Source organism: Zonotrichia leucophrys, chromosome Z (assembly GCF_028769735.1).
Source record: "Zonotrichia leucophrys gambelii isolate GWCS_2022_RI chromosome Z, RI_Zleu_2.0, whole genome shotgun sequence".
Taxonomy (NCBI): Eukaryota; Metazoa; Chordata; class Aves; order Passeriformes; family Passerellidae; genus Zonotrichia; species Zonotrichia leucophrys.
In genome coordinates, this window is record NC_088200.1 from 65,643,185 (window position 1) to 65,666,738 (window position 23,554).

Sequence of the window (23,554 nt, forward strand, 5' to 3'; positions counted from 1 at the left end):
CAAATTGATTATTTTACATGATAAAACAAACCTTATATTTTTTTTGTTTTGGCGTGGTGATTTTTTTTGTTCGTTTGAGGGTTTTGTTGAGTTTTTTATATTAAATATTTTAATAATCACAAGTGTGGTAATGAGCCTAATTTCATTATCACTTGCTTTAAGCTCTTGGAAAAGCCAAGTGTGTTGAGCTAGAAAATGACGTGCACAAGATGCTTTGACTACAAAGCACGAAGTGGTAAAATGCATGTCTCTACTTTTACTTTCAAATCTTCAGTAATTAATCATTACTTTATGAAACTGCCTTGCATTAAAAAAAAATCCAGATGTTCTGGGCCCGAGTTCAAGATTATCTTACATGGCACTTGGACTATTCTTGCTGCCACTTACCCTTTTTCCTTTCCACCTTCCAAATGCAATCATTGGTCCCAGCCTGTTTTTCAAGACTCCATCTTGCAACTAGTAAATTAATAATAATAACTTGTAAATTAATTTTGCTGTGATTTAAGAAACTGATTTCGGATATAGGGATTCCCATTTGATCTGCAGAAAAGCTTCTTGAACTGGAAGAGCATGGGCTAAGCGATATCAAACAGGTTGTTGTATCTTCACACGTTCTTACATTGGACTCATAGTGACAGTAGGGATCCTGTATTAAAGAGAACTTCAGAGCACTATGGGGTATGAGATGCCAGAAGCACCAACAATCTCATTTAAGATTAATTTAAATTGTGATTATTTTTTTACTTTTGAACTGTCTTCTCAGGTGGCTAAAGCAGCTTTCCAGAGAAACAATGATCCACTTGATGCTGCCATTTTTTACCTTGCAATGAAGAAGAAGGCTGTTATCTGGGGATTGTACAGGTATTCAAGCTTTTACATGGAATTTCACACTGTCTGTTTTAATTTTTGGGGAAAAAGTTGAATGGGATTGTAATCCAAAGGAAGCACAAATACTATCCTTGAAAGGTGAGGTTGGATTTCTAAACTAGTCATTACATTGAATGAGTAGTTTCTAACCTTCTTATATTTACTGAAAGAGTTTAGTTGTTATTTCTGGAGGTAGGTTCTCCAAGTTTTAGTCTCAAATCTACTGTAATTTCAATTACTGCTTAATTCTGATTTACTTTTGAGGACTAGCAGTGTGGTGTGTAAAATGTCATGTCTATCTTTTACATAAGTGTTGTTAAAAATTTTACCGGCAGATCAGGGGACTGACTTATGTCTTCCTAACTGTAGTTTGATACAGCAATTCAGTGTTGCAAACCTTCTGAAAACTAATTTTCATTGTCACTTAAGAGCTCACCTTAAGACAAGCAGCGATTTTCTGTATCAGGTTATTGAAAATACCATTAGGTTTTGTACTTATTGATGTTTCTGCTATTTTAAAAGTAGCCTTCTCAAATCCCAGTGTGGTGAGGGACTCTGCATTTCCTGATGTGTAGATCTGTGTAAAATTGTACTGACATCTGCAGAAATTAAGAACTGTAGTGTAACTAATAAAGAGTAAAGTGTTTTTATCAATTATGTTTGATATGCAGGTCCCAAAAAGATACTAAAATGACACAGTTTTTTGGAAACAACTTCACTGAGGACAGATGGCGTAAAGCAGCCTTAAAGAATGCATTTTCTTTGCTTGGCAAACAGCGGTTTGAACATTCTGCAGCGTTTTTCTTGCTGGCAGGACACTTAAAAGACGCAGTGGAGGTAATAAAATTTTCAGTGTTTAAGACTGTTACATTGTCCAAAATGTACAAATACTTTGAATGCAGTTATTATTTTGCATTGCTATGACCTCTGAAGCTTCTTATGCTTTCAATTTTTTCTCTTCTTTCCCACCCCAAATAAATGATAAATACAAAACCTTCATCTTTACATTCTGATTCCTTTTTAGCTGTCATATTACTGATACTGAAAAGTGACACGGGTAATTTCTCTGCTCCAATACTAAGGGGACTACCTACAGTTAATCCTTTCAGATTTTCTACCCTATAGGAAGACAAGCATAGTTTTTCATTAGGAAGTTCCACATGTGGTGTTTTGGCAGAGATGAGGATTAGCTCCTAGAATCCCTATACAAAATAACAAGGCAAACACAAATTATTTCCTGGGTCTATTTGAATTGCATAATTGTGAGGAAATTAATCTCTGTGATAATAAAGGATTTGTTCTGTAAAGCTTTGTAGCTAAAACAACCGGAATCCAGAGGTAAGAGGTGGCATGTGCACATTGGTAATGATCTATGGAGCTGGTTGATTTCAAAGATCTGTTGTCATGCCATAGTTAAACTGAAGAAATGCAAATCCAGTCTTGCATGTGATACTTGGCTACACCTGTTCTGCTTTGTTCCTGCTCACTTTTTATGGAGTTGGTAGACCTACTTACTTTAATCTGAGTAAATTTATGTCACTTCCTGCCCTGTAATAATTTTAAACTGAGGAGAAATTACAAAGTTTGATTATTTGAACATATTTATTTTTAATTAGGTCTGCCTTGAAAAACTGCATGACATTCAGTTGGCTCTTGTAATATCAAGGCTTTATGAATCGGAGTTTGAAGTGTCTAGTACTTACAAATCTGTACTACAGAAGAGAGTTTTGGGAAGTGTGTCTACTGGAAAAGAGAGCTCAGGGAACATTCACTGTGACCCTTTCTTGCGAAGCATGGCATACTGGATTTTGGAAGATTATAGCAAGGCTCTTGACACTTTGATTAAACATTCTGTTGAAGATGAAGGAGGTAAGAATATAGATATTTGGCCTCTTGACTTGATTTTAAATATTTGCTCATTTAAGCTACAGTTTCTTGAAGTGTCATCTGAACAAAACCAGGTACCACACAGTTCCTCACCACTTTTAGTAAATACTTGTTGTAGCAATCTATGTGGACTTTAATAGCACACATGGTTACTGTATTATTGTTACCCTGTATCCCATGGATGCATACTTTGTCCTTTAAGCATGTAACTATCAAGATACTGGAATGACCCTGCAGTAATGCAGCTGCTTTTCCAGAAGCAGTCTAAAGATGAAGAGAAAAATTAACTTCTTAAATTAATGTGACTCCATCACAGCCTGAAAGAAATTTTTTTTTAGCCACTTATATAGGAGACTCTGGAAGACATGGTGTTTTGTAGCTTTTAGGCTTTTATAACAGCTGACTACAATAATACAGTTCCAATAGAAAGGTTTTGATACTTGAAATAGTACTAGGAGGCCCATGTGCTGCCTGAAACAGCACATGAGTCTCCTAGAGCATTTAATTTCTATGTTCAATTGCTGGCTTTATAGGCCTTCTAAGAATTAATTGTATTATTTCCTAAAGCTAGTGTTTTCATTGAAGTTAAATGCTTCAAGTCCTAGGTAGTTAGCTGGTTTCAGTCCTGGCTACTGAGAGAAATTGGAAGGGGATAAAAAAAGGCTCAAATATTGGAATTGGATAGCTAATTCATGAAACTGATTTTTCTATCTTGATCTCATCTTTCTGTGTAAAATAATTTTAAAGTGTTGCTAATTCTTCTGTGATCAGTTAATGGCTTGTTTGTGGTGTCTTACCTTATTTTCTTACCTAGAATGTGCATTTTTATGTAGCTCTCTCTGTTAACTGTCACCAGCTGTGCTTCTCGTAGAGGAGGGCATAAGGGTTTATTTCCACTATCCTGAGACCTTTGAAAGCTGTGTGAATCATGCTATGCTGATTGTCATACCTCTTCAGGTTTTTTTTCTTGTGGACATGAAAATGAAATGAATAGATGTTGCACTGCGTGTAATTCATTTATTTGTATGTAATACTGCTACCATCATGTATAAATGTTGTAGGTTTCCTAGTTTTATTGTAAGTTGCATTTCTTTTGAGATGTAGACAAAATAAAAAATACTATTCCAATTTTTTAAAAGCAACCTTAAATAAAAGAAGTAAGATATTGTCTTATTGTCATTTAGACGTGGAACATGGAAACTTCAGAAATGTAAAATTAACAGGACAGTGGCCTTGTTTGACATCAGTAAAACTGGCCTGAATACAAGGAAAAGAAATGATAGCTGTTTTAATTTTAAAAATCATGCCTACTGCCCCACTCTGCTTGTTTTTTTGTAGGTTTGGCAATGTCCTTCCCACTGAGGTATTCAAATGATGAAGGTGGAGGGGAGAGTGCAGTGAAGTGAACAGTAGAATGGATATGTGAAATAGACAATAGAATTGATACTAAGACCTAAAAGCCTTCTGATGAACTTAGGACTTTGCAGATTGATTATTTCATGCAGAGTGGTACGTTATCCTCATGCTGCCATATCTTTTCAGGTGAAGGGGATGGCTCATCGAGTTGCAATCCTGCAGTGTTTAACTTCTATAACTACCTAAGAACACACCCCCTCTTGCTGAGGCGTCATTTTGGCTCTTCTGACACATCTTCCACACACATCTGCCTAACAGTAGAAAATGGATTAGCTGACAAAATCAACCTAGGTGAAAGACGGCTATTTTTCACCACTGCATATGCTCATCTAAAAGCTGGTTGTCCTATGTTGGCCTTAGAAGTGTTATCAAAGATGCCCAAAGTTGTCAAGAGGTCAAAGTTATTCTGTAAATCCCCTAGTTTAGTGGATACTAGTAAAGATTTCTCACCATTATCTCCAGTTAAAGAGTTTGAAACAAAAGATCAAGCTTCCAGTATTGATTGGTCACAGCCAGTATTCAATGGTCTAGGTTCATCTTCAGATTGCTCATCAGGAAAGCATTCAAGTTCTACTTTTTCCTTTGATTGGAGCCAGCCAAGTGCTCTGTTCCAAGATGAACAATTGCAGTTGCAGTCAGACAGTGATGAAAATGAGGAAAGTGAAGATTCTTCCTTGGTAATGAAAGAGCTAAAACCTCTGGAGAAAACTGAAAAACTGCATGAAACAGGTTCTAGCTACACAGAATCTTTTAGTGTAGTTGATGACAAAGATATTCTGAGTCCATCAGAAGATATAATTTCAGCACAGCTGAAGTTTAGGGCGTGCCTGAAAATCCTTACTGTGGAGCTTCGTACGCTATCCACTGGCTATGAAGTCGATGGTGGAAAGTTGCGGTATCAGCTTTACCAGTGGCTTGAGAGAGAAGTGGTAGCTCTTCAGAAGACCTGTGATTATGGTGTTGAAGTAGAAGAGGCACAGTCAGGAGTTAGCGGGATGCCAGAGGAAGCTACATTACATGAAAACACTGAAGACTTAGCTGACCAGGAAAAAACTATGATACAGAAAGAAGACTTTCAGAAACGACGGCAATGGCTTCTGAAGTATCAGTCTCTCCTCAGAATGTTCCTTAGTTACTGTATACTTCATGGCTCACACGGTGGAGGCTTAGCATCTGTCAGAATGGAATTAATTTTGCTCTTGCAGGAATCTCAGCAGGTATGTGGGGGAGCTTAGGTTTTGTTTTCTCTGCTTCAGGTTTGTAGATTTATTTGAAAGTGTTTTGTAATATTTTTGAAATTTTCCTACTGTAGCTTACATGTGTTTTCTAAAAAATCTAAATCTGTTTTTAACAGGATTTTTTATGTACACTGGGGTTTTTTTTGTTGTTGTTTTATTGAATACTTTTCCCTCTTTCAAAAGTTATTATGTTCCCTTAAAGAATATGTACTATTACTTTGTGTATGTGTTTCTTGCTTGTTTTTAGGAGCAGTCAGTACAGATACCTTCCAGCCCTCCACCAGAGCAAAACTCCATACCTCTCCTATTTGCTTGCACAGCTAGTGCCAAAACAGTGGTGGCTAATCCATTGCTACATCTTAGTAATTTAACTCATGATATATTACATGCTATAATAAGCCTTGATTCACCACCTCATCCAGATACTCAGAACAGCAAGGTATGTATTTTTTAATAATTGTGTTTTTGTTATCGTCTGGTTTGCTGAAGTCACAAATTCTTCTTTCAGACAGCATGAGGACTTTGCTCAGTGCTTATTTGTGACAAAGTCAAACCATGAAACATAATCATTTTCTGTAGTACTTATCTTGAGCTTACAGAAATGTCCGGGGATCATCTATCATTGTTGAGGTGTTGAGCATCTGGTTCAACAAGCTGTTGTAGATTGGCCTCTTTCAGAACTGGATATTTGTCCAAGAGGATATTTTAGTGGAAAACATGTTATACTGAACCATCAGCATAATAGTTGTCTTTATGACAGTATGTTCATTACTTCTTTTATGTTAATGGCAGATTCTGCATTTCATTCTTAAACATAAGTAAAATTAAATGTTTAAGTGCAAAAACTGAGTGTCTGCAAACTTCAATAAACCCATACTGTTTTTTGTGAAACAGTATGTGTTTGTATAGTAGTTTTTAAAAATTGTTTCTGTAAGATTTATCCTGTATTTAACCTTTGACTGGAAATAAAACTGAGTCTTTCCTGAAGTTTTGTGTTGTTAGGGCCCACATCATGTCTGCTTTTACTAAGGATTTTTAGAGAACGCTAAAAAGATGTCTTAGTCCTAGTTAACTTTGTTTTAGAGGGAACAAACAAATAAATACAATAAACTGTTTTTGTTTTAATGGAACCTTTTTGATTAGCAGCTTCTCTAGCTTTTTAATGTTAGTGTTTTCTGTGATGCATTAAGAAAAAAGTGTCAGCTGTATTAAAAGTGCTGATCAGTACGTTGCTGAGTAAATTGAGTGTGTGTCCAAGAGCTGCCCTAGAATTGGTCAAAAACTAAGCTGCATTATAGTTTTCATTCTGAAATAAATTCTTTGTATTCTGAGCCAGCAAACTGCTGCTGTTTTAGGGTGCAACTACATGGGACTATTGAATATGGGCTTAATATGCTGCTGTTTAATAATTGAAAACATTTCAGATGGAGCTGATCTGTGATTATGTGTTGCTGGGGTGAGTCAGTTTTCCCCCATCCTTTGCATAAGGTGTGAACTGATTTGTCTGATACAAATTCTGAAACAAAAGGTGGCTTTGTAAGTGCATGAGGACTTAGACATTTTGTGTCCAGTGCTTGTTACACATGTGTATGCAGAGTGAAAGGCTGTGATACTAACCACAGCTCACTTTGGCCGTAATGAGTTCTGTATAACTTTGTCTTTCAGATATATGTAATGCATACCTTAGCAGCGTCGCTCTCTGCTTGCATCTATCAATGTCTCTGTGATGGCCACAGCTACAGGTAAAAAAAAAAATCACTATGAAAAGTGATTTTTAGACAGCTCTCTCATTGCTGTCATGGTAATGGATAGGGCACCAGAAGGCCGTGATCACACTTGCCTACATCTAGAAAGTGTTATCACTTGAATAGTTGTAAACGTAACGTTTAAAAATAAATATTATTTCCCTGTTCTTCTCTGTTTCACAGCTCATTTCAAGCAAATCAGTTCACTGGAACGGTGTACCAGACCGTCCTGTTAACTCAGCGTCATTCTTTAAGAACAGCAAGCTTAGAAGAAGCAGTGACTCCCAACACATCACCTGCTCAGTGGCCAGGTATCTAGACTTGTTTCTTTCCTCTTAAGGAAAGCTGAGTTATCTGGATCCACTGTAAGAGCATGTGGCTATGACTTTCTAGTAGTATTTGTGACAGCTGTGTTGAGTTCTTTGATTAAAATGTTGTGGGTTGTTGGTTTTTTTTTTTCAAAACATCTAAGTTACTACTTCTGATTATTCACTAAGTCAAGTTGATTTATGTTGCTTTCTTTAACTAAGAAAATGTTAGTGCTGGATCTAGTAAAGAGAGAGCAGCTAAACTGGAGGTAGGGTGAAGTCATGTCCTGTGTGTGCTCTCTGTGCGCCACCTGTAGCATTAGTATCCTACTTCTGGAGTCCTAATGACTGGGAAGGCTGTCCTGGTTTGTGCTCCAGCTAAGAATTATTTTACCTTATGGACAACTTCTGAACTACCTTAAAACTATTAAAAATGAGACATTTATAATAAATCATGCTTTTCTGTAGCTGTAAAATTAATGTCAGATTTCAGGTAATACTTAGAGTGTGCTGACATTTATGCTAGTTGAACTATGCTAGGGAGCTACATTTGAGGGAGTGTTATCAATGTTATACATCTAGGTATGGGCTTGAGTTTACAGCACTAACTTTATTGTAAGCATAGCCAGGAAATGTGCTTACTTATTATGAGAATTGTTTCTTAAATCAGAAAATTCCTCTTCAAAAATCTTCATGGATAACCTGAAACAGCCTTTGTATTTGATGCTATGTCATTTTTTCTTTTCTGCCAAACATTGTCACTGAATCTAGAGATTTTATTGAGGAACTAGCTTGTCATCTGTTTTTTTGTGATTTAGTTAATCACAGGATAAATTTCTGATAAGTTGGGCAAGGAATTGTTAGCATTTGCTCTTACGAATCACTTTGAACTTACTTTTTCTATTTTTTAGTGGATTCACATGCTATGTGTGCAAGTTGGAGAGCATGACAAAAAGCAGAATTCTTTGGCCATGACTATGTGCACTTTTACTTGTGTGCACAAAGTGTCACGTTGAAGGCACATCTGAAACTACGCCCTTTTGTGGGAGCATAAAAACATTACAAGAGGTTTAGTATTGGGTGAAAGTACACTTGCCAGACAATGTGTAATGCAGATTGATGCCCGTGATTTTTGATTGGTTTTACCACTGTAAAGTGTGAAGATAGAATTTCGGTTTTCAGGATTATAATGTCATTATAATAATTGAAAAAATGTTATGCATTTCTTTAACCATTAGTCCAAAACAGAAAGCTAAAAAATGAATAAATTGTTAAAAATTAAGAGCTTGCCTCTTTCTCCTGAAGTTTTCAACTTGGGTTTCAATGTGTAGAGCTTGGAATTTTTTTTCACTAAACATTACTAAGTAATGTGGGTTGCCAGACAAAATTATGTCTGGAGTATGTTCACACACACATCTGTGCTTTCTTAAAGATGATGTTTATTTTATATAAACAGGAATGACGACTCTAATACGCCTCTTGAATTCTGCTGGTGAGGAAGCCCAGCCAGGTCTCACAGTTCTACTTTGTGAAATTCTAACTGCAGTCTATCTCAGCCTGTTCATCCATGGCCTTGCAACACATTCTAGCAATGAGTTGTATAGAATTATGGCTCATCCACTTAACAACAAAATGTGGTCTGCTATCTTTGGAGGAGGAGCTCATATGCCCAGCAGAGGACAGCAGCAATTAAAGACAAAAACTGGTCAGTTCTCTTGTTTTATATATATTTGTCTTCTGGAATTTTTAAGAAAATTATGTGACTGCTGAAAGCTTAATTACTCTAAGTAGCTTGTGTTCAATAAGAATTCAGTATGGTTTTTGATTTGCATAGAAAAACAAGGATCTGAAATAATTTGTGTAGATATTGTGTAGACGATAAGAGTGAAGCAGAAGTGAATGCTTCTGAAAAAAGGTTTCCAAGTAGCACAGCTACTCTAGTATGAGGGAGTTAATTTGATCTGAGAGAGTTTCCAATACTATTACAGCCTACTTTGCGTTTATTTTAAAGCTTTCCAGTTCTCTTCTAACTGGAATATATTCCCATTTTACAAATACAGTATGTTTTCTCTCTTTGACAGGTAGGCACTTCCCAATGCCTAGCCCACATCAGGTAGTAGTGTTCTCCATGGAATGCGTGGGGTTTTCCAAATCCCTTGCCTCCTTCAGTACTCATAGTCCTACCAAGCCTTCAGGCAAGATACTAGATTTAGTATTAGGCCTCTACATGCAGTTTGCTATGTGTGGTTTTTGTTTTATTTTTTTTTTGCATATGCAGAAAGACAGAAAAACTTCTGTTTGCAAGCCATGATATCAAAATTTGAAGTAAATTTTTGTAACTAAAGAAGCACATAAATTGGGCCTTTTTAAGAAAAGAAAATTGTCAGCACTGTAGTATTCTTATGGCTCTTCATTTGAAATAAATATTAAATACAAAATTACTTTGACCATGGTTTGAAAAGATCAGAAGTGTTTCATATCTTTTTTGGAGAGCTGCTTGTTTTGCTTTTTGAATATAAGCATTATTGTGCATGTGGATTTCTAAGTGTTCATTCCAGACATTACAAGTGAAAGGCATCTTGTTGATATTCTAAGAACCCTTTAGAAAAGCAAACAATCTTCAAGTTTTAAATTTAGGGAGTGATAAACTATCCTGAGGTCCAGAACAAATTCCTGTAATGCTTTCATTTTTCATATAGTTATGTGCTTTTTGATTTACTTTGACTTCTACAAAACCAACAGCAAAAATGCTACAATTAAGTATGTTTTTAAGAGAAGATTGTGGAACGACAAATTTAATTAAACTGTGATGACTTTCTATATTACATCTAAATATATATGTAGAGAGACAAACTGTAACTTTCTATTTAAAAAAAAATAATTTAATATTTAGATGTATGCTAACATATCAAAATGTCTTACCTTCCAGTTATGGAAAACTGTAAATGTGGTCTGTTTAAATATATTCATCAGACTTCTAGAAAAATGTTTTCAGAGTAGAGATCTTTACTCCAAAGTGAGCTCTTATTCTGATTAGGTTTCTCTGTGGTACTGAGCAAACATTTCTCTCTATCGCTTTAGTAAAGTGAACATGTTTGCTGTCACAGAATTGTCAGAAGTTGCAACTGGCTTTTGTTGGAAATTCTGCTAACTAGGCGTTGGTAACTCTATACTAAACTGTGTTATTACTACTGCTACCACTGGCTTAAAATGCAAAATATTTTTACAAAGAAGTGTGTTCTGAAATGCATACTAAGTATAGTTTATCTGCTGCATGTTTTTTAAGGAGGAATGCTGGCTGCCTGATTGCAGGTTTAATGAAACTGTTGCTGGAAGAATCCAACAGCTCTACCTAAAAATTGAAGGGAAGAAGGAACATTTTTAATACAGATTTTAGGGATCATCACTGAGATAGGGGCCTAGAGCTGTTGTGTGATCTCTGTCTTTGGAGTTACTCAAAAACTTGAACAAACTAGGCCATCAATTATGTCAGCCCTGTTCTGAGCAACGGGTTGGACTAAGTGTCTTTCAACCTATGTAATTCCAGGATTCAGGACTACTTGTTTTTAATGTGTGTTTATGTAAAGCAAATTTGGGGGAAAGGTATTTCTCCAAAGCCCTTTCTTAGTCATATTGAAAATAATTATGAGGGGAGAAAGGGAAAAAATAGACCTCCAGTGAAGCAGAGGGATTAGGATTAAAATCAGCTATATTTTTATGCCTTTACTGTTTCTGACACCCAGAAGCAAATAGAATTGACTGGAATGCTTATTCCAGCCAACTAGCCATATTCTTCTGTAATGTTATTTAGATTTTTTCTATATCTTACCATTTAGTTATGCTTAACTAGACTATTTTCCTTACGATAACTTTTAGATCTTTTTGTGAAATGCTTCCACTCTCAAATGGAGATCGAAAGCTAAAAATTCTGAACACTAATAATTCTAATGCAATAAGACTATGCATGGCCTCTCTTCCTTGCCTTCCCTCCAATCCTTTAGTACATATTTAAACGTGGGTGTTGATCTCCAAGTTGGAAATTTATTTTAGGAGATGTTCATAATTCCAAGTGCAGCACTGGTCGATGAAGTTATGTTATTTCCCTTTCTGCTCTTTGCTTTAGTTGACTTGAGCATGTAGTAGCTTTGAATATAAAATTTCACTTAAGTAAATATGATCTTTCTCTTAGACTCAAATGGTAAAAATAGGAACCAAAAACCAGAATCTGTTAGTCTTATAAATCCCTAACCTCTATTAGGAATTATTTTTTATTGAAAACTTGTTTTAGTGCCTCTGTCACATAACAATCAGATAGAACAAAGCAGTTTGAATGCTTTTCAGACATGCTTCTTGTTTTTGCAGTTGCAGCAAATGATTTTGGCAAACAGAACTAGCACATGGTGTTTTGTTTTCCAACAGGCAGTTGTCATCTGAAAAAGAACCTTGTTGTTGATTATAGTAGATTTTTTCAGAATCACATTTACTATAATTTGCTTGAAATCTACCTAAGCAAACTGTTTTATAATGTAAGTCTATATAGGGATGGTAAGTTCTTTATCATCCAGAAGGTTCTTAAGCAAGAATTTGACCTTTGTTTTAAGTTAGAAATCCATAGTTTCATTTCATATATTCAGTTATTCCATGCTGCAAAAGTAAATGAAGGGAAATTGAAAGCAATCTGCCTTTTAGTTCTTCCTGGGAAGGTGGAAAGTAACAGATCTTTTTGTTATTACTGCATGTCTTAGGACTGGACAGAAATTAGAGGATTTTCCTTGTCTGAAATAGTGCAATATTCTTGGGAAATGGCATAAATTTTACTTTTGCCTTTTAAGTAAAATGGGAGCAAAGATAAATGTTTCAAATAAAAAACAAAACACATGTAAAAAATTTTTAATTAAAAATAAATGAGAAATTTGAAAGTCTGTGTAATGGGTAATTTGAAATCCGAAATGACAGTCAGAACTTTAATGACATTTTTAATGTAGTTGATTCTTTTAGAATATATTAAAAGAAATCTGCTTTAATAGTGTTTGTCAAACTTAGGTGGTTGTTCTTTCATTTACCTCACATACTGAATTTTTCCAATGGCTAGCCTGCAGTATTCTTAGAAATACAAAGAGTGATCCAACAGGAAGGGATAAAGTACTTTTTTAATAAAAAAAGTTAAAACTTAAACTTACCTTTTGAATTCTGCTTAGAAAAACAACCTGCAGGGCTATACTTGCTCGTTTCTGTATCATGCAACACTTGCTCCTTATTTCATGCCTAGTGAATTTCTTTTAATTAGTTGCTAAGATTTAGCTGGAAATTCATAGTAATGCATGTGCATGCTCCTTAACTGATAAGTTTTGAATAATGAGATGAAAATGTCTTGTACTGCAGTTGTGGTTTTGACTTATAGCACAGGTAAGTGGATTTCAAATACTATCCCTAACAGAAAAAAAAAATGGTGCAATATAGAAGTGCAACACGTAGTGTTATGATATTCCTGTTTCAAGATGAAAGATGGGATGTCTTCATCTTTTTTTAGATTCTATATATGAATTCTTTTGTGGCTATTGGGCTTTAATCCCAGCCATTACACCCTGCCTCCAAATGTCCTCCCCCTTCCTCCTCCTTCCCCCACCCTATGTGCTGACCATGATGTCAGGTGCTCTGGAAATCCCTTTGGTCAGTTGGGTCACCTGTCCTGGCTGCGTCTCCTCCCGGCCCCTTGGGCACCCCCAGCTCCCTCGCCAGGGTGGAAGTGCAAAAGCAGGAAAGGCCTTGGCTCTGTGTAAGACCTTCTCAGCAATAACAAAACATCTCTGTGCTATCAACCCTGTGTTCAGCACAAATCCAAAACACAGGCCTGCACCAGCCACTTGTGAAGAAAACTAAATCTGCCCTAGCCTCAGCCAGCCTAGTAGTTCAGCTGCTTGGGGTGATAATGCTTGTCTTCATATGTAGTCAAAAATCTTTCTGAATCCTGCAATAATATGTTTATTCCTGGTCCAGAAATGACCAGAAGTAATGAAAAAATTGTACTGACTAGTGTGAGTGCAGAGAATTTGTCCCTTAGAAGAAAACACATGAAAAGTTGTGAGTATGAAAATCCTGGAAGATTTTTTTTTTTTTAAACCCTTGTATTTAAATCTTAATGGCCCAGAGTTACAATTGTACCATTGGCTTGGTTTGTGTTATGAGCAAGTCTTATATATGGAAAGTGTTTGTGAATTACCACTGTTTTTCTTTTGTTCAGACTGTTAGACCTTATCTTTTCAAGTGACTGGAATACCCATAAGAGTTTTGAAAGACATTGTCTTTCAGGCACCTATCAAGACGCAGAAAGTCTCTTGTGGATAAAACACTAAAAAAATAAGGGTATAGGAAATACTTCATGGTAGTTTACTCCAGGAACAGATAGGTGTGCTGGCTCTCCTTTTGCCATCTCAGCATTATTAATAGGAGAAGGTAGTTTTGGAAGCTTCAGTAGTTGTTAGTTTTGATGTTCATGTGAGTTCATTCTTGCAACTGGTCTGGCCCAACATGTTGGTGCTTGAACTCAGTGATAGAGATATCTGTCCCTCAGGTGAGCTCTTTAAACCTACAGAATTACTTTCTTGGCTCATACTTACTGCTGCTGTTAAGGTAGCCCATACTCCTCTCTGCTTAAGAAAATGGACTCAGCTAAATCAGTGTTCCAGGTTTTGTGGACTCCTAAATGATGTTCAAAAAATCAATTTCCTTTTTATCTTCATATTTAAGCTTTCTTTGTTTTACCTAAGTCTTAAAACCACTCTTAGGTTTCACTGTAGAAACTGATTTCTGCACATGCCATGTATCTATTTGAAAACAGAATAAAAAAATCTTTAAAAAACCCCAACCATACAACAACAGCAACAAAACAAACACAAGCTCCACCTTCTACAATCAAGTAGGAAGTTGATTCAAGTCCATTTACTTGGTTACAAAAGATGGCCAACAAATCTCCAAATGTAATTTCTTTTCTCCCTTGTTGCTTTCTCTTCTGATGTGTTCTGGAGAGTCAGAACACTGACAGTTGGTAACAAGTGGCAGTTGGTATCATTCCTCCGCTACTAATAGAAAGGCTGTATTGGAGTATGATTCCTAACAAGATCCAGAAGTATTGCAGGGTATGAGGGGATACAAATATGTTAAGATATTCCTGAAATCTTGAATGAGGTATTTCCTTCAGTACTGTAATAATCAAGAATGAAAATAAAACTTTTCACACTTCTTAGTTTGAAAGAAGTCAGTGTTGGGGCAAGCGAGGGGACCTCGCTGCTTCTTGGATTGTGGGTGTTACTGCAAATAATTAATCCTTCCCTGTTTAATAAGTTGTATATTAGATTGTGTTAGTTAAAATGTTATCTTTTGTATTTGCTGAAGAAATGTATTGTCAGGGCATGTGGATTTAGCAGAACTGTACTACTTAGAAAAAAATACAGATCTCCACTAGAGGGACACATGGAGTTACAAGTTGGAGCAGGAATGGCAAGCTTATGTATTTGCAGTATATATTCTGAAAAACAAGTCTCCTGGCCTGTCTTAAAAGCTAACATAATCATATTCAGTAGTTCTTATTAAGTAATTTAGTTTTGCAAGATTGTTGGCTTGAGTAATAATATTTGTCACCTTTGTAAGAAGAGATCTTCTCATGCGGTTATGAGTGTATTATTTGCAGGGAGTTTTTACATTCTGGAGTTCTAGTTAGATATTAGTTTTATGTATTTGAGGATTAAAATGCTCTGTGTTTAGTTGTTACATAAATGCTAAGGTGGAATTCTGAAAACTTGTCATGATGGAAATTTTTACTTTTCATTACAAATCTGTTTATTAAAAGCAATAAGGAGGTAGAGCAGAAGGTTTAAAGCAACATACCCTATTTTCTTTTCACATAGATGATGGAGAGAAACAGCAAAAACATTACAGGCTTTCATCAAAAACCTCTGCAAAAGAGAGTTCTCAGTTGCCTGCATTGCCGTTGGTAGACCAGCAATCATCATCTTACAAAGAAAGATTTATCCCTCCTGAGCTTAGCATCTGGGATTATTTCATTGCAAAGGTAATTTTTTGCTGTTTTGACAACTAAGTGCCTTCTATCACTTCTGAATTGGTAGTTTTTCTCCTCTTAGTCATTATTCTAGGTACTGATGTGATAGAATCTGCTTGTTTTTATCGCTCACGTGTAGCTTTTTCTAAAATGGAGCTTATACATATTTTTGAAACAGCTTTCTTGAAAACTCTTGTTATTTAAGGTTTCTTTTTTTCAGATAATGATATGAACAAATAATGTTGATTTTTATAATTACAGTGTAGAAATGTGTAGATAATTACAGGTCAGGTATTTAGGGGAACAAGGAAATGTGAGCAGCATTTATCAGCTCTTTCAGCTGGGTGAAGTGCATGTGCATACTCCCTGGAAATCAAATTATGTTGCCTTGCCAAGTCCATTGTGGCCAATCTTTCTTTCTAGAAAGTTACATACTTCTGTGGAGCTGTACACACATTTCTATATCAAGTGTTATCTACATAAGCAAAGCAAGTGTATTTTAGGCTGGACAAAAAAAGAAAATGCAAATGCTGAATAGCATAGTGAGGCAATGATAATGGGCTGATCATAAATAAGATCAGGGAGAGGAGAGGATTTCTGTGAGCTCTTAAAAGAACTGAAGAGACTACACCCTAGTGGTTTTGGCTTCTCTTTGACAGGCTCGTGTGTGCCACATCTGGTTTGGTATATCTGGCAAGAAAATAAAATAAGACTTCAAAAACAGTTAGCGTTTTCATTTTCAGCATTAGAATTTTTCAGTAATGTCAAAAATAGTTAAGGTGTTAACTTATGTATGTAGTGCTTATGGACCATTATCCTTTTCATGAGGTACAAACTCCAAATGTTACTAAATGGAGTAAGACGATATGTCTGCTTTTTATAAAAAGCTTCCAGCATTGTAACTATTCAATTTTTAAAAGGTAATTTAGAATGAGATGTTGGCTAGAAGATATTTACAGAATTTTTTTGAAATTTTTAGCCATTTCTTCCATCGCAAAGTAGAGTGGAATATGATTCAGAAGAGAGTCAGGAAAGTGATGAAGATGATGAAGACAATGATGGAGATGTGTTTGCATCAAATTCACATAACCAAGAGCATTCTAATTCAAATTCTTACAGGTAAGTAACACTTCAGAATGCAAGATATTTTGCCATGTGTAGGCTTGCATTTCTGCTTTTTTATTTTTGAGATAATATACCATTTACTTGAAATTTTTATGTATTACCCAGTAGTTAACTAACTGTAGTTAATTTCAAATCATTATTTTATTCATTTTATTAGTATGTTGTGTAGTGATTTTTGAATTCAAAGTACCTATAATATTCTAAAGTATGGTTTGTAGTTTTCAGTAGTTTATAATGAAGATTTGAAGGTCTAAATTTAAGACCTAATATTGAATAAGTGAGAAAATCATTTTCCTATTAGTAAATCACTTACTAGTGCTTTCTTGTTAGTTGGTCACTGATGAGATTGGCGATGGTTCAGCTGGTACTTCACAATTTGAAGATTTTCTACCCTTTGGCTGGACATGATCTTTCAGGTAATAAGCGGCAGAGTCTCTCCATACCTAATCAGCACATTAAAATCAGCAATGTGTTTAATAATATGCATATGTGGTAGCTTTTAGTTCAAGAGTTCTTAGTTTTTTAGTGATACAGGAATAAATGTTCTGATAATGTTTATTATACAGCAGGTATATTTATGAAATGACATGGTGGGTGGCTGAGATGAATGGGTGAGAAAGAATGCTCAGGTCTCCCTGTACTTATGTTTTCTTTGCTTTTTAGTCACATAATCATGTTTGCAATATTTATTTCCTGGTACAATATTTATTTCCACTAAATTTTTTTTGTGATTGAAGTAACATCATTCCTACTCCTTGTTTCATAGTCTCATGGAATGGTTTGGTTTTGGAATGGATCTTTAAAAGTCATCTAGGTCCAACCCTGCCCACCACATTGTGGCCAGGGATATCTTTTACTAGATGGTGTTGCTCAAAGCCTCATCTGACATGACTTCCCACATCTGGGGCATTCACAACCTCTCTGGCAACCAGTTCCAGTGTCTCACTGCCCTCATCATAATAATGTCTGTCTTTTATCTGATTGAAGTCTACTTGCTTGGTGTGAAAACATTACTCCTTCTCCTATCACTGCAGGCCCTGGCAAAGAGTCTCTGTGTCTTTCCTGTAAGTCTATTTTAAATACTGAAAGGCTGCTGTATTATGTCCCTGGAGCCTTCTCCAGTCCAGGCTGAAGAACCACAGCACTCTCAGCCTGTCTTCACAGAAGAGGTGTTTCAGCCCACTGTCCTGTTTTTGTTGCCCTTCTTTGGATCCCCTCCACAGGTCCCTGTCGTTCCTGTAGGGGGGTCCCCACTCATGGATATGGTACCCCAGGTAGAGTGTCACAAGAATAAATTAGAGGGGCCAAATTCCCTCCCTCACCCTACTGGCTGCTCTTTTGATGCAGCCCAGTGTGCAGTGGGCTTTTTGGTCTGTGAGCCAAGTCATGCCCAATTTTTCATCCACTGGTATCCCTAAGTCCTGCTCCACAGGGCTGCTCTCAGTGTGTTCATCACTCAGTTTTAGTACTGGTGATTGCCCTGACACTTGTCCTTGCTGAAACTTGTGAGAGTCACACGGGCCCACTTCTCGGGCCTGCCAAGGTCTGTGTGGGTGCTGTCCGTTCCCTGCAGGGACACAGCTGCACGGCTCACCTTGGTGTGAGCTGCCTGCGGGTGTCTCACTACCCTTGCCCGTGGCATTGTCGGAGATGTGGAACAGCACCAGTCTCAACACACATCCCTGAGGCATGACACTTGTTACTGATCTCCATTTGGACTTTGAACCATTGAATGTAACTCTTTGGGGGATGTCATCCAACTGGTTCCTTAGCTGTCAAACAGTCCATCCTTTTTGCTCCAGTGGAGAGGCAAAGATGTGTGGGGCACTGTTAGAGGCTTTGCAGAAGTTAAAAGTAGAGGACATCAGTTGCTCTTTCCTTGCCCTTCAGCACAGTCAGTTCACAATAGAATGCCACTAACAGATTAATTTAGCACAATTTGCCCTTTGTGAAGGTGCGTCCTCTTTCCCTTATCACCTGCCTGTCATCCATATACCTTGGTATCTTCCAGGAGGATCAGTTTCATAATGATCCACTCCATGATATAATCTCTCCAATACTGGAGAAATCTGTTCCTTTTTTTTAGCAATAATGGCGCTAAGCAGTTCATCTTTTTATACTTGCAAATATCTACTTGAGGTTTGAAGAAAGCTTCCTTGTGGAGATATTCGTAATAAGCTTCAGTCTTCACCTGCTGGAATTATCGTTATCAAGGTTATAACGGAAAGGGAAGGGGTTTTATTATTATTTACTTGTCTTTCTAGAGCTTCCGGTTAGCTCCCCGATATGCCATGCAGTTTTGAAAACTTTACAGCGCTGGGAACAAGTTCTTCTCCGACGTCTTGAGCTGTATGGGGGTCCACCTCAGCATTATATTTCAGTTCATGCTTCTGAAGCTGCCCTCGCTGCTGGTCCTGCATTGCTTCGACACAAAAGTTTACTCGAGCCTACAAACACTCCTTTCAGGTGAGTCTAATTTCTGTAAACACTGACTGTAATATCTTTGATATAAATTGAGTATTAGGTTGTTAGTGATAGATTGCGACTTCGGTAATTATGTGAAATGAAGGGTATATGTCAGATTTCATGCGTCTCTGGTCCGAAGCAAGAGCAGGAAAAATGTACCACAGTTTTTAATTTTTTTCAGTTCTTTTACTTATGCTTAACATGGATTCTGAGTTTCTCTGGAAGAAGTATGCTTGACAAAAAATAAAGAATAAGACATTCATCTTGAGAGATAATGGATATGGATTAGTGACAGTGAATTAAATAATTCCCTCACCTTTAGAGGTAATAAAATTACCTCACAGTCTTATCAGTATTGTTACCTAAATTCAGAGAAGAAATACTTACTATTTATAATGTTTGCATATGTATGACTTAACATAATTGCATGTTCAGCCAGAAAGTGTGCTCAGTCTCTCGAAGTGTAATTTTTATATAGATTTCCGCCTTTTAGTGTTACTGACACTTCTGGATTTCAGAATACAGAAAGTCTGGCTTTTTGTTGTAAAATATTTAATCATGGTCACACTTTCAGTAACTCATATTGCTTAAAAGTGATCAGTTTAACATGTATCTGCTGTCTGACATTATTTTTAAATTATGATTTAAAGCAATTCAGAGTTTGATGGATTTTGGCTTGTCATAAGCAGCTATATATAGCAGCTGTATTTGTATTTATAATTCTTGCTTGAGTGTGTCGTTTCTAGGGATAAGCATAAACATTTGAATTTTGATCTGATTCCACAATCCTTCCAGTTTTGTTACTAAAAAATCATGGATGCTTCAGAGAAGTTACACAGCTGATGATGTGTTCCTAGCAGGAAGTGTTAGTCATTCATTGTCCGTGTGAAAGAATCACTCTTTAGGACTTAACAGAAGTGATTCATATTCTAAAGAATGAGCTGGACTAATAAATAATTGGTATGCTGCTCTTATCATTGTGTAATCTCTTAAAGAGATTTTCTCACTTGTCCCAAGATAGAAGGAGAAGATGCTACATACTCTATTTCTTCTTTCTTTTGCACCTCCTCTCAGGAAGAGGGTATTAAAGTGCTTTCAGATTGGTCTTAGTATACTGTCTATAGCTCTCTAGTTTTGCTTCAGCATTTCTTCTGACTGTAGTTTGATTAGAATATAAAATACTGCACTCTTGTATAAGTATGTGCACGGTGCATTTATTCAACTTTGTTCTGTAGATCTAGCAGTCATGTTGCGCTGTCTGTGAAGAGGCTCTGGCAGTACTTGGTCAAACAGGAAGAAGTCCAGGAAACTTTTATAAGAAATATTTTCACCAAGAGGCGATGCCTAAATGAGGTTGGTATGGTATATAAAATTCAGAAAATATTGCAGGTCAATCTGTCAACTTCCGTTTAAGTTACTTGGCTGGCTTGTTTACTTCTGCTGCATGAAGGGTTGATGTACTTGTCAGCGACTCCACATGCAAAAAATACTTGTGCCTTTTTCATAAAATACAAAAATAATCAGACTTTGACTGTAGAATGAAAACTAGCACAATATTGCTACAATCAGTCTCTTCTTTAAGATCAGTATAAAAGCTGCCTCAAAAGAAGGACAAAATGGACCATTTCAAAGATTAAAACCAGTAATCTGATGAGCCAGAGTATCGAAGTTCTAGTTTGTCCCTGCCGTAGTCACCCTGGCTTTTATTCACTGCTTATGATCTACCATGTTATGATTGAATTTTAATAAGAAGAGTGCTCATGCAGCAATTATTATTTCTGTCCCTGATTATTTGTCACAGTGTCTAGTTGGTTTTCTGTTCCAGATGCAATTAAATGTTTTTAATTTTGGTTCTGTAATGAGCTTTTGGATTTTTTTATCTCACTTTCCTTCTTTTTCTTACTGCTGCTCTTAATTTTGAAAGAATTGCTGGTATTACAGAAAAACTGTAGCATAGCAGAAATGGAGGAGAAAGAAGCAGATGTGAACAAATTAAATATGCAAGAGAAAGAATATTTATGACTAGTAAAGCCATGAAAATGGAGAGTTCTGCATGACCTAACCTTTGTCCTGTCACAACTAAAATATTAGCTTGTTTAGGTAATGTTGGCTAATTGTGTTCACTACAGAGTGCCGTTAAAAGGAAAATTTTTCCTCTTTGCCATTAAAAGTGCACCACATCTGACCATATCTTATGTTAACACAGCCATGTTATGCTGTATGGACAGGTATTTTGGAAAATTTTAGACATGTTTTATATGTTTCAAGGTATGCTCACAGCCTTACAGAGCATAATTTGCTATATTTTCTATCTTGCTGCTGATAAAATGTCAGTGTAGACTGCCTATTTTTCAAGAAATTTTGCTTTTGGGATGGACACAGTACTGTTACAGTACAGAGTAGGTAAATCAGTGTATTCTGTACTGAAAACAGAGTTTAGAGTTTGTTAGTTATTCTTACTGTATAAAATATGCACCATGTGTTTGCAGACATGCTGTTGTGTTTCAGTTGTCCTGTGTTTGGGTAAACAACAAGGAACGGGGGATTTCCTTTATACCATGCATGTTAGGTCTTATCTTTATGCTTTGTTTTGTGGTGTTTCTTTCCTTGGTGAAGTCCTTAGAGGAGCACAATGACACCATGAAAAATTCCGTGGTGGAGGACCCCATCATCAATAAGGTACACAGTAATAATCCTCAAATTTATTAGACCTAACATAATTACGATTTTTTTTTTTTTTGTCTAAATGGGGCTGATCTCACTTTAAAAAAAGTCTTTGCTCACATAGCAAACAAACTTAAAAATTCAAGAAATGCAAGGGATTGAGTTAAAACGGTTTCAGAGTTTATCTGAAATTTAATTGTCTTAGCTGCATCAACCGGGTACAAACAATATCTATTATCAACTTCTGTAGATTGGCCAAGTGAAGAGCTGAAGTTGAGATTTTCCCAAGTGACAAAAATTCAGTAGTGGTATGATACACAGGACTTACAGAACCTTTGATCAGTATGAGCTGCACTTTGATCAGATTTTTAGCATGATACAAGTTGGCTACTGAAAGCTTTCATTGAACCTTATTTAAAAGATGGTGACAAATCAACCCATATAACAGTGTTTTAGCAACCATCTTGAAGGATTGGTGTGACATCTTAAAAAGGTAGAATACTATGCCTAGATACTCAAATGAATACCATATTCCTTTCTTTTAGAAAACTAGTGTGAGGACAGAAATGTGAACCCTCTGTGGCTTGGGCTACCTTGTTAATCTTAATTATGTGATAATGTAATATTAGCAAGTCAGTAATTGGAACTGGCTGGAGAAAAAATAATTTTAATTTTGTGCAGGTTTGTTCATCATAAGACACAAATAATGGTTTTGTATCTGTTTGCCACTGCAGTTTTGTCCAGCATTATATACAAAAAATCAACGAAGTATCAATTTTGTTTTGACTTGAAAAAAGATATTCTACTTCTTGGTCTGTAACAGCTGTTTTTTTAGACTTTGTAAAAGATCTTTTTCAGTTCTTTCACAGAAAAATCTTACTGTTTTTAAAGTAAAATATTATTGTTTAAATCTTTTAAAGCACAGAAAATTAAGAATTTGAAGATGAGAGGCTTGAAATAGTTCTGCCTGTTAGTTTGGGGTTTTTTTTAAATTAAATATTATATTTGTAACTCAGTTTGAATTCTTAGGTCACAATTAATTTGGCAGTGTTATTATTCTTACTGTAAAATTACTTTCTAACAGTCTGTGTCTGTAATCTATCAATTTAATTCTTTCAGTGCTGAGTTCTTTAATTTTAAAAAGGACTTGCTACAATGCTGGTAAAGTTTAGAGTTCTGTTGTGTGCTGGCATGTACCTGATTGCATTTTTAAAATACAAAATTATAGACAGTATTCAAATCCAGCATTAGATCGCATGGGAAAAAAAAAAAAGTCATAGCAAAATGTTTATTGTTCTGACATGTACAGGATTCCGGATGTATATAATTGCAATAATTGTGATTAGATGCACTGATGAAGTTCAAATTCATTTTCCGATTCAAGAACTTGCTTGCACCTTCTTTTGAACTATTTCATCAGTTTCAGTGGCAAAAGGTGGTTGCTAAGAGTAATCATAAGCTTAGCAAATTTTTTTGAGAGCAAAACATCAAAATACAAAATTTCAATCAACAGTGTGGTGCATGTAGCCTTGCTAGTTTTCATTACCCCTGAAGAACTTGAAAATGAACACAGTACTGTGGCTTGTGTGACAAATTACATTTTCTCTGTTGCTGTGGTAATCTTAACATGGCAATGGGAAGCTATATTGTTACACAAAACTGGTGTAGTATAATTGTTACAGGCTATATTTGTTGAGTTTTCTTTGAATTAAAATTAGGGGAAAAATTTTCACATGTAATGTTGTGTCTCTGTACTTTCAGTAAGGAGTGGTATTGCACAGA

At 36.0% G+C, this 23,554-nt stretch overlaps 1 protein-coding gene across 3 annotated transcripts in view; it reads left to right on the plus strand.

Annotated features, from left to right (window-relative positions):
* Positions 1 to 23,554, plus strand: part of DMXL1 (Dmx like 1) — a 77,838-nt gene that overhangs the window by 41,111 nt on the left and 13,173 nt on the right. For 2 of the 3 annotated variants that reach the window (XM_064736749.1, XM_064736746.1), the window contains exons 21-35: positions 764 to 861; positions 1,539 to 1,704; positions 2,484 to 2,736; positions 4,297 to 5,387; positions 5,656 to 5,847; positions 7,074 to 7,150; positions 7,337 to 7,464; positions 8,918 to 9,166; positions 9,543 to 9,656; positions 15,366 to 15,529; positions 16,497 to 16,636; positions 16,973 to 17,058; positions 18,907 to 19,108; positions 20,344 to 20,461; positions 21,725 to 21,787. In XM_064736749.1, coding sequence (XP_064592819.1) covers positions 764 to 861; positions 1,539 to 1,704; positions 2,484 to 2,736; positions 4,297 to 5,387; positions 5,656 to 5,847; positions 7,074 to 7,150; positions 7,337 to 7,464; positions 8,918 to 9,166; positions 9,543 to 9,656; positions 15,366 to 15,529; positions 16,497 to 16,636; positions 16,973 to 17,058; positions 18,907 to 19,108; positions 20,344 to 20,461; positions 21,725 to 21,787 — 3,141 coding nt within the window. The remainder of the gene's footprint in view (positions 1 to 763; positions 862 to 1,538; positions 1,705 to 2,483; positions 2,737 to 4,296; positions 5,388 to 5,655; positions 5,848 to 7,073; positions 7,151 to 7,336; positions 7,465 to 8,917; positions 9,167 to 9,542; positions 9,657 to 15,365; positions 15,530 to 16,496; positions 16,637 to 16,972; positions 17,059 to 18,906; positions 19,109 to 20,343; positions 20,462 to 21,724; positions 21,788 to 23,554) is intronic. The other variant, XM_064736748.1, reaches the window with a different exon arrangement.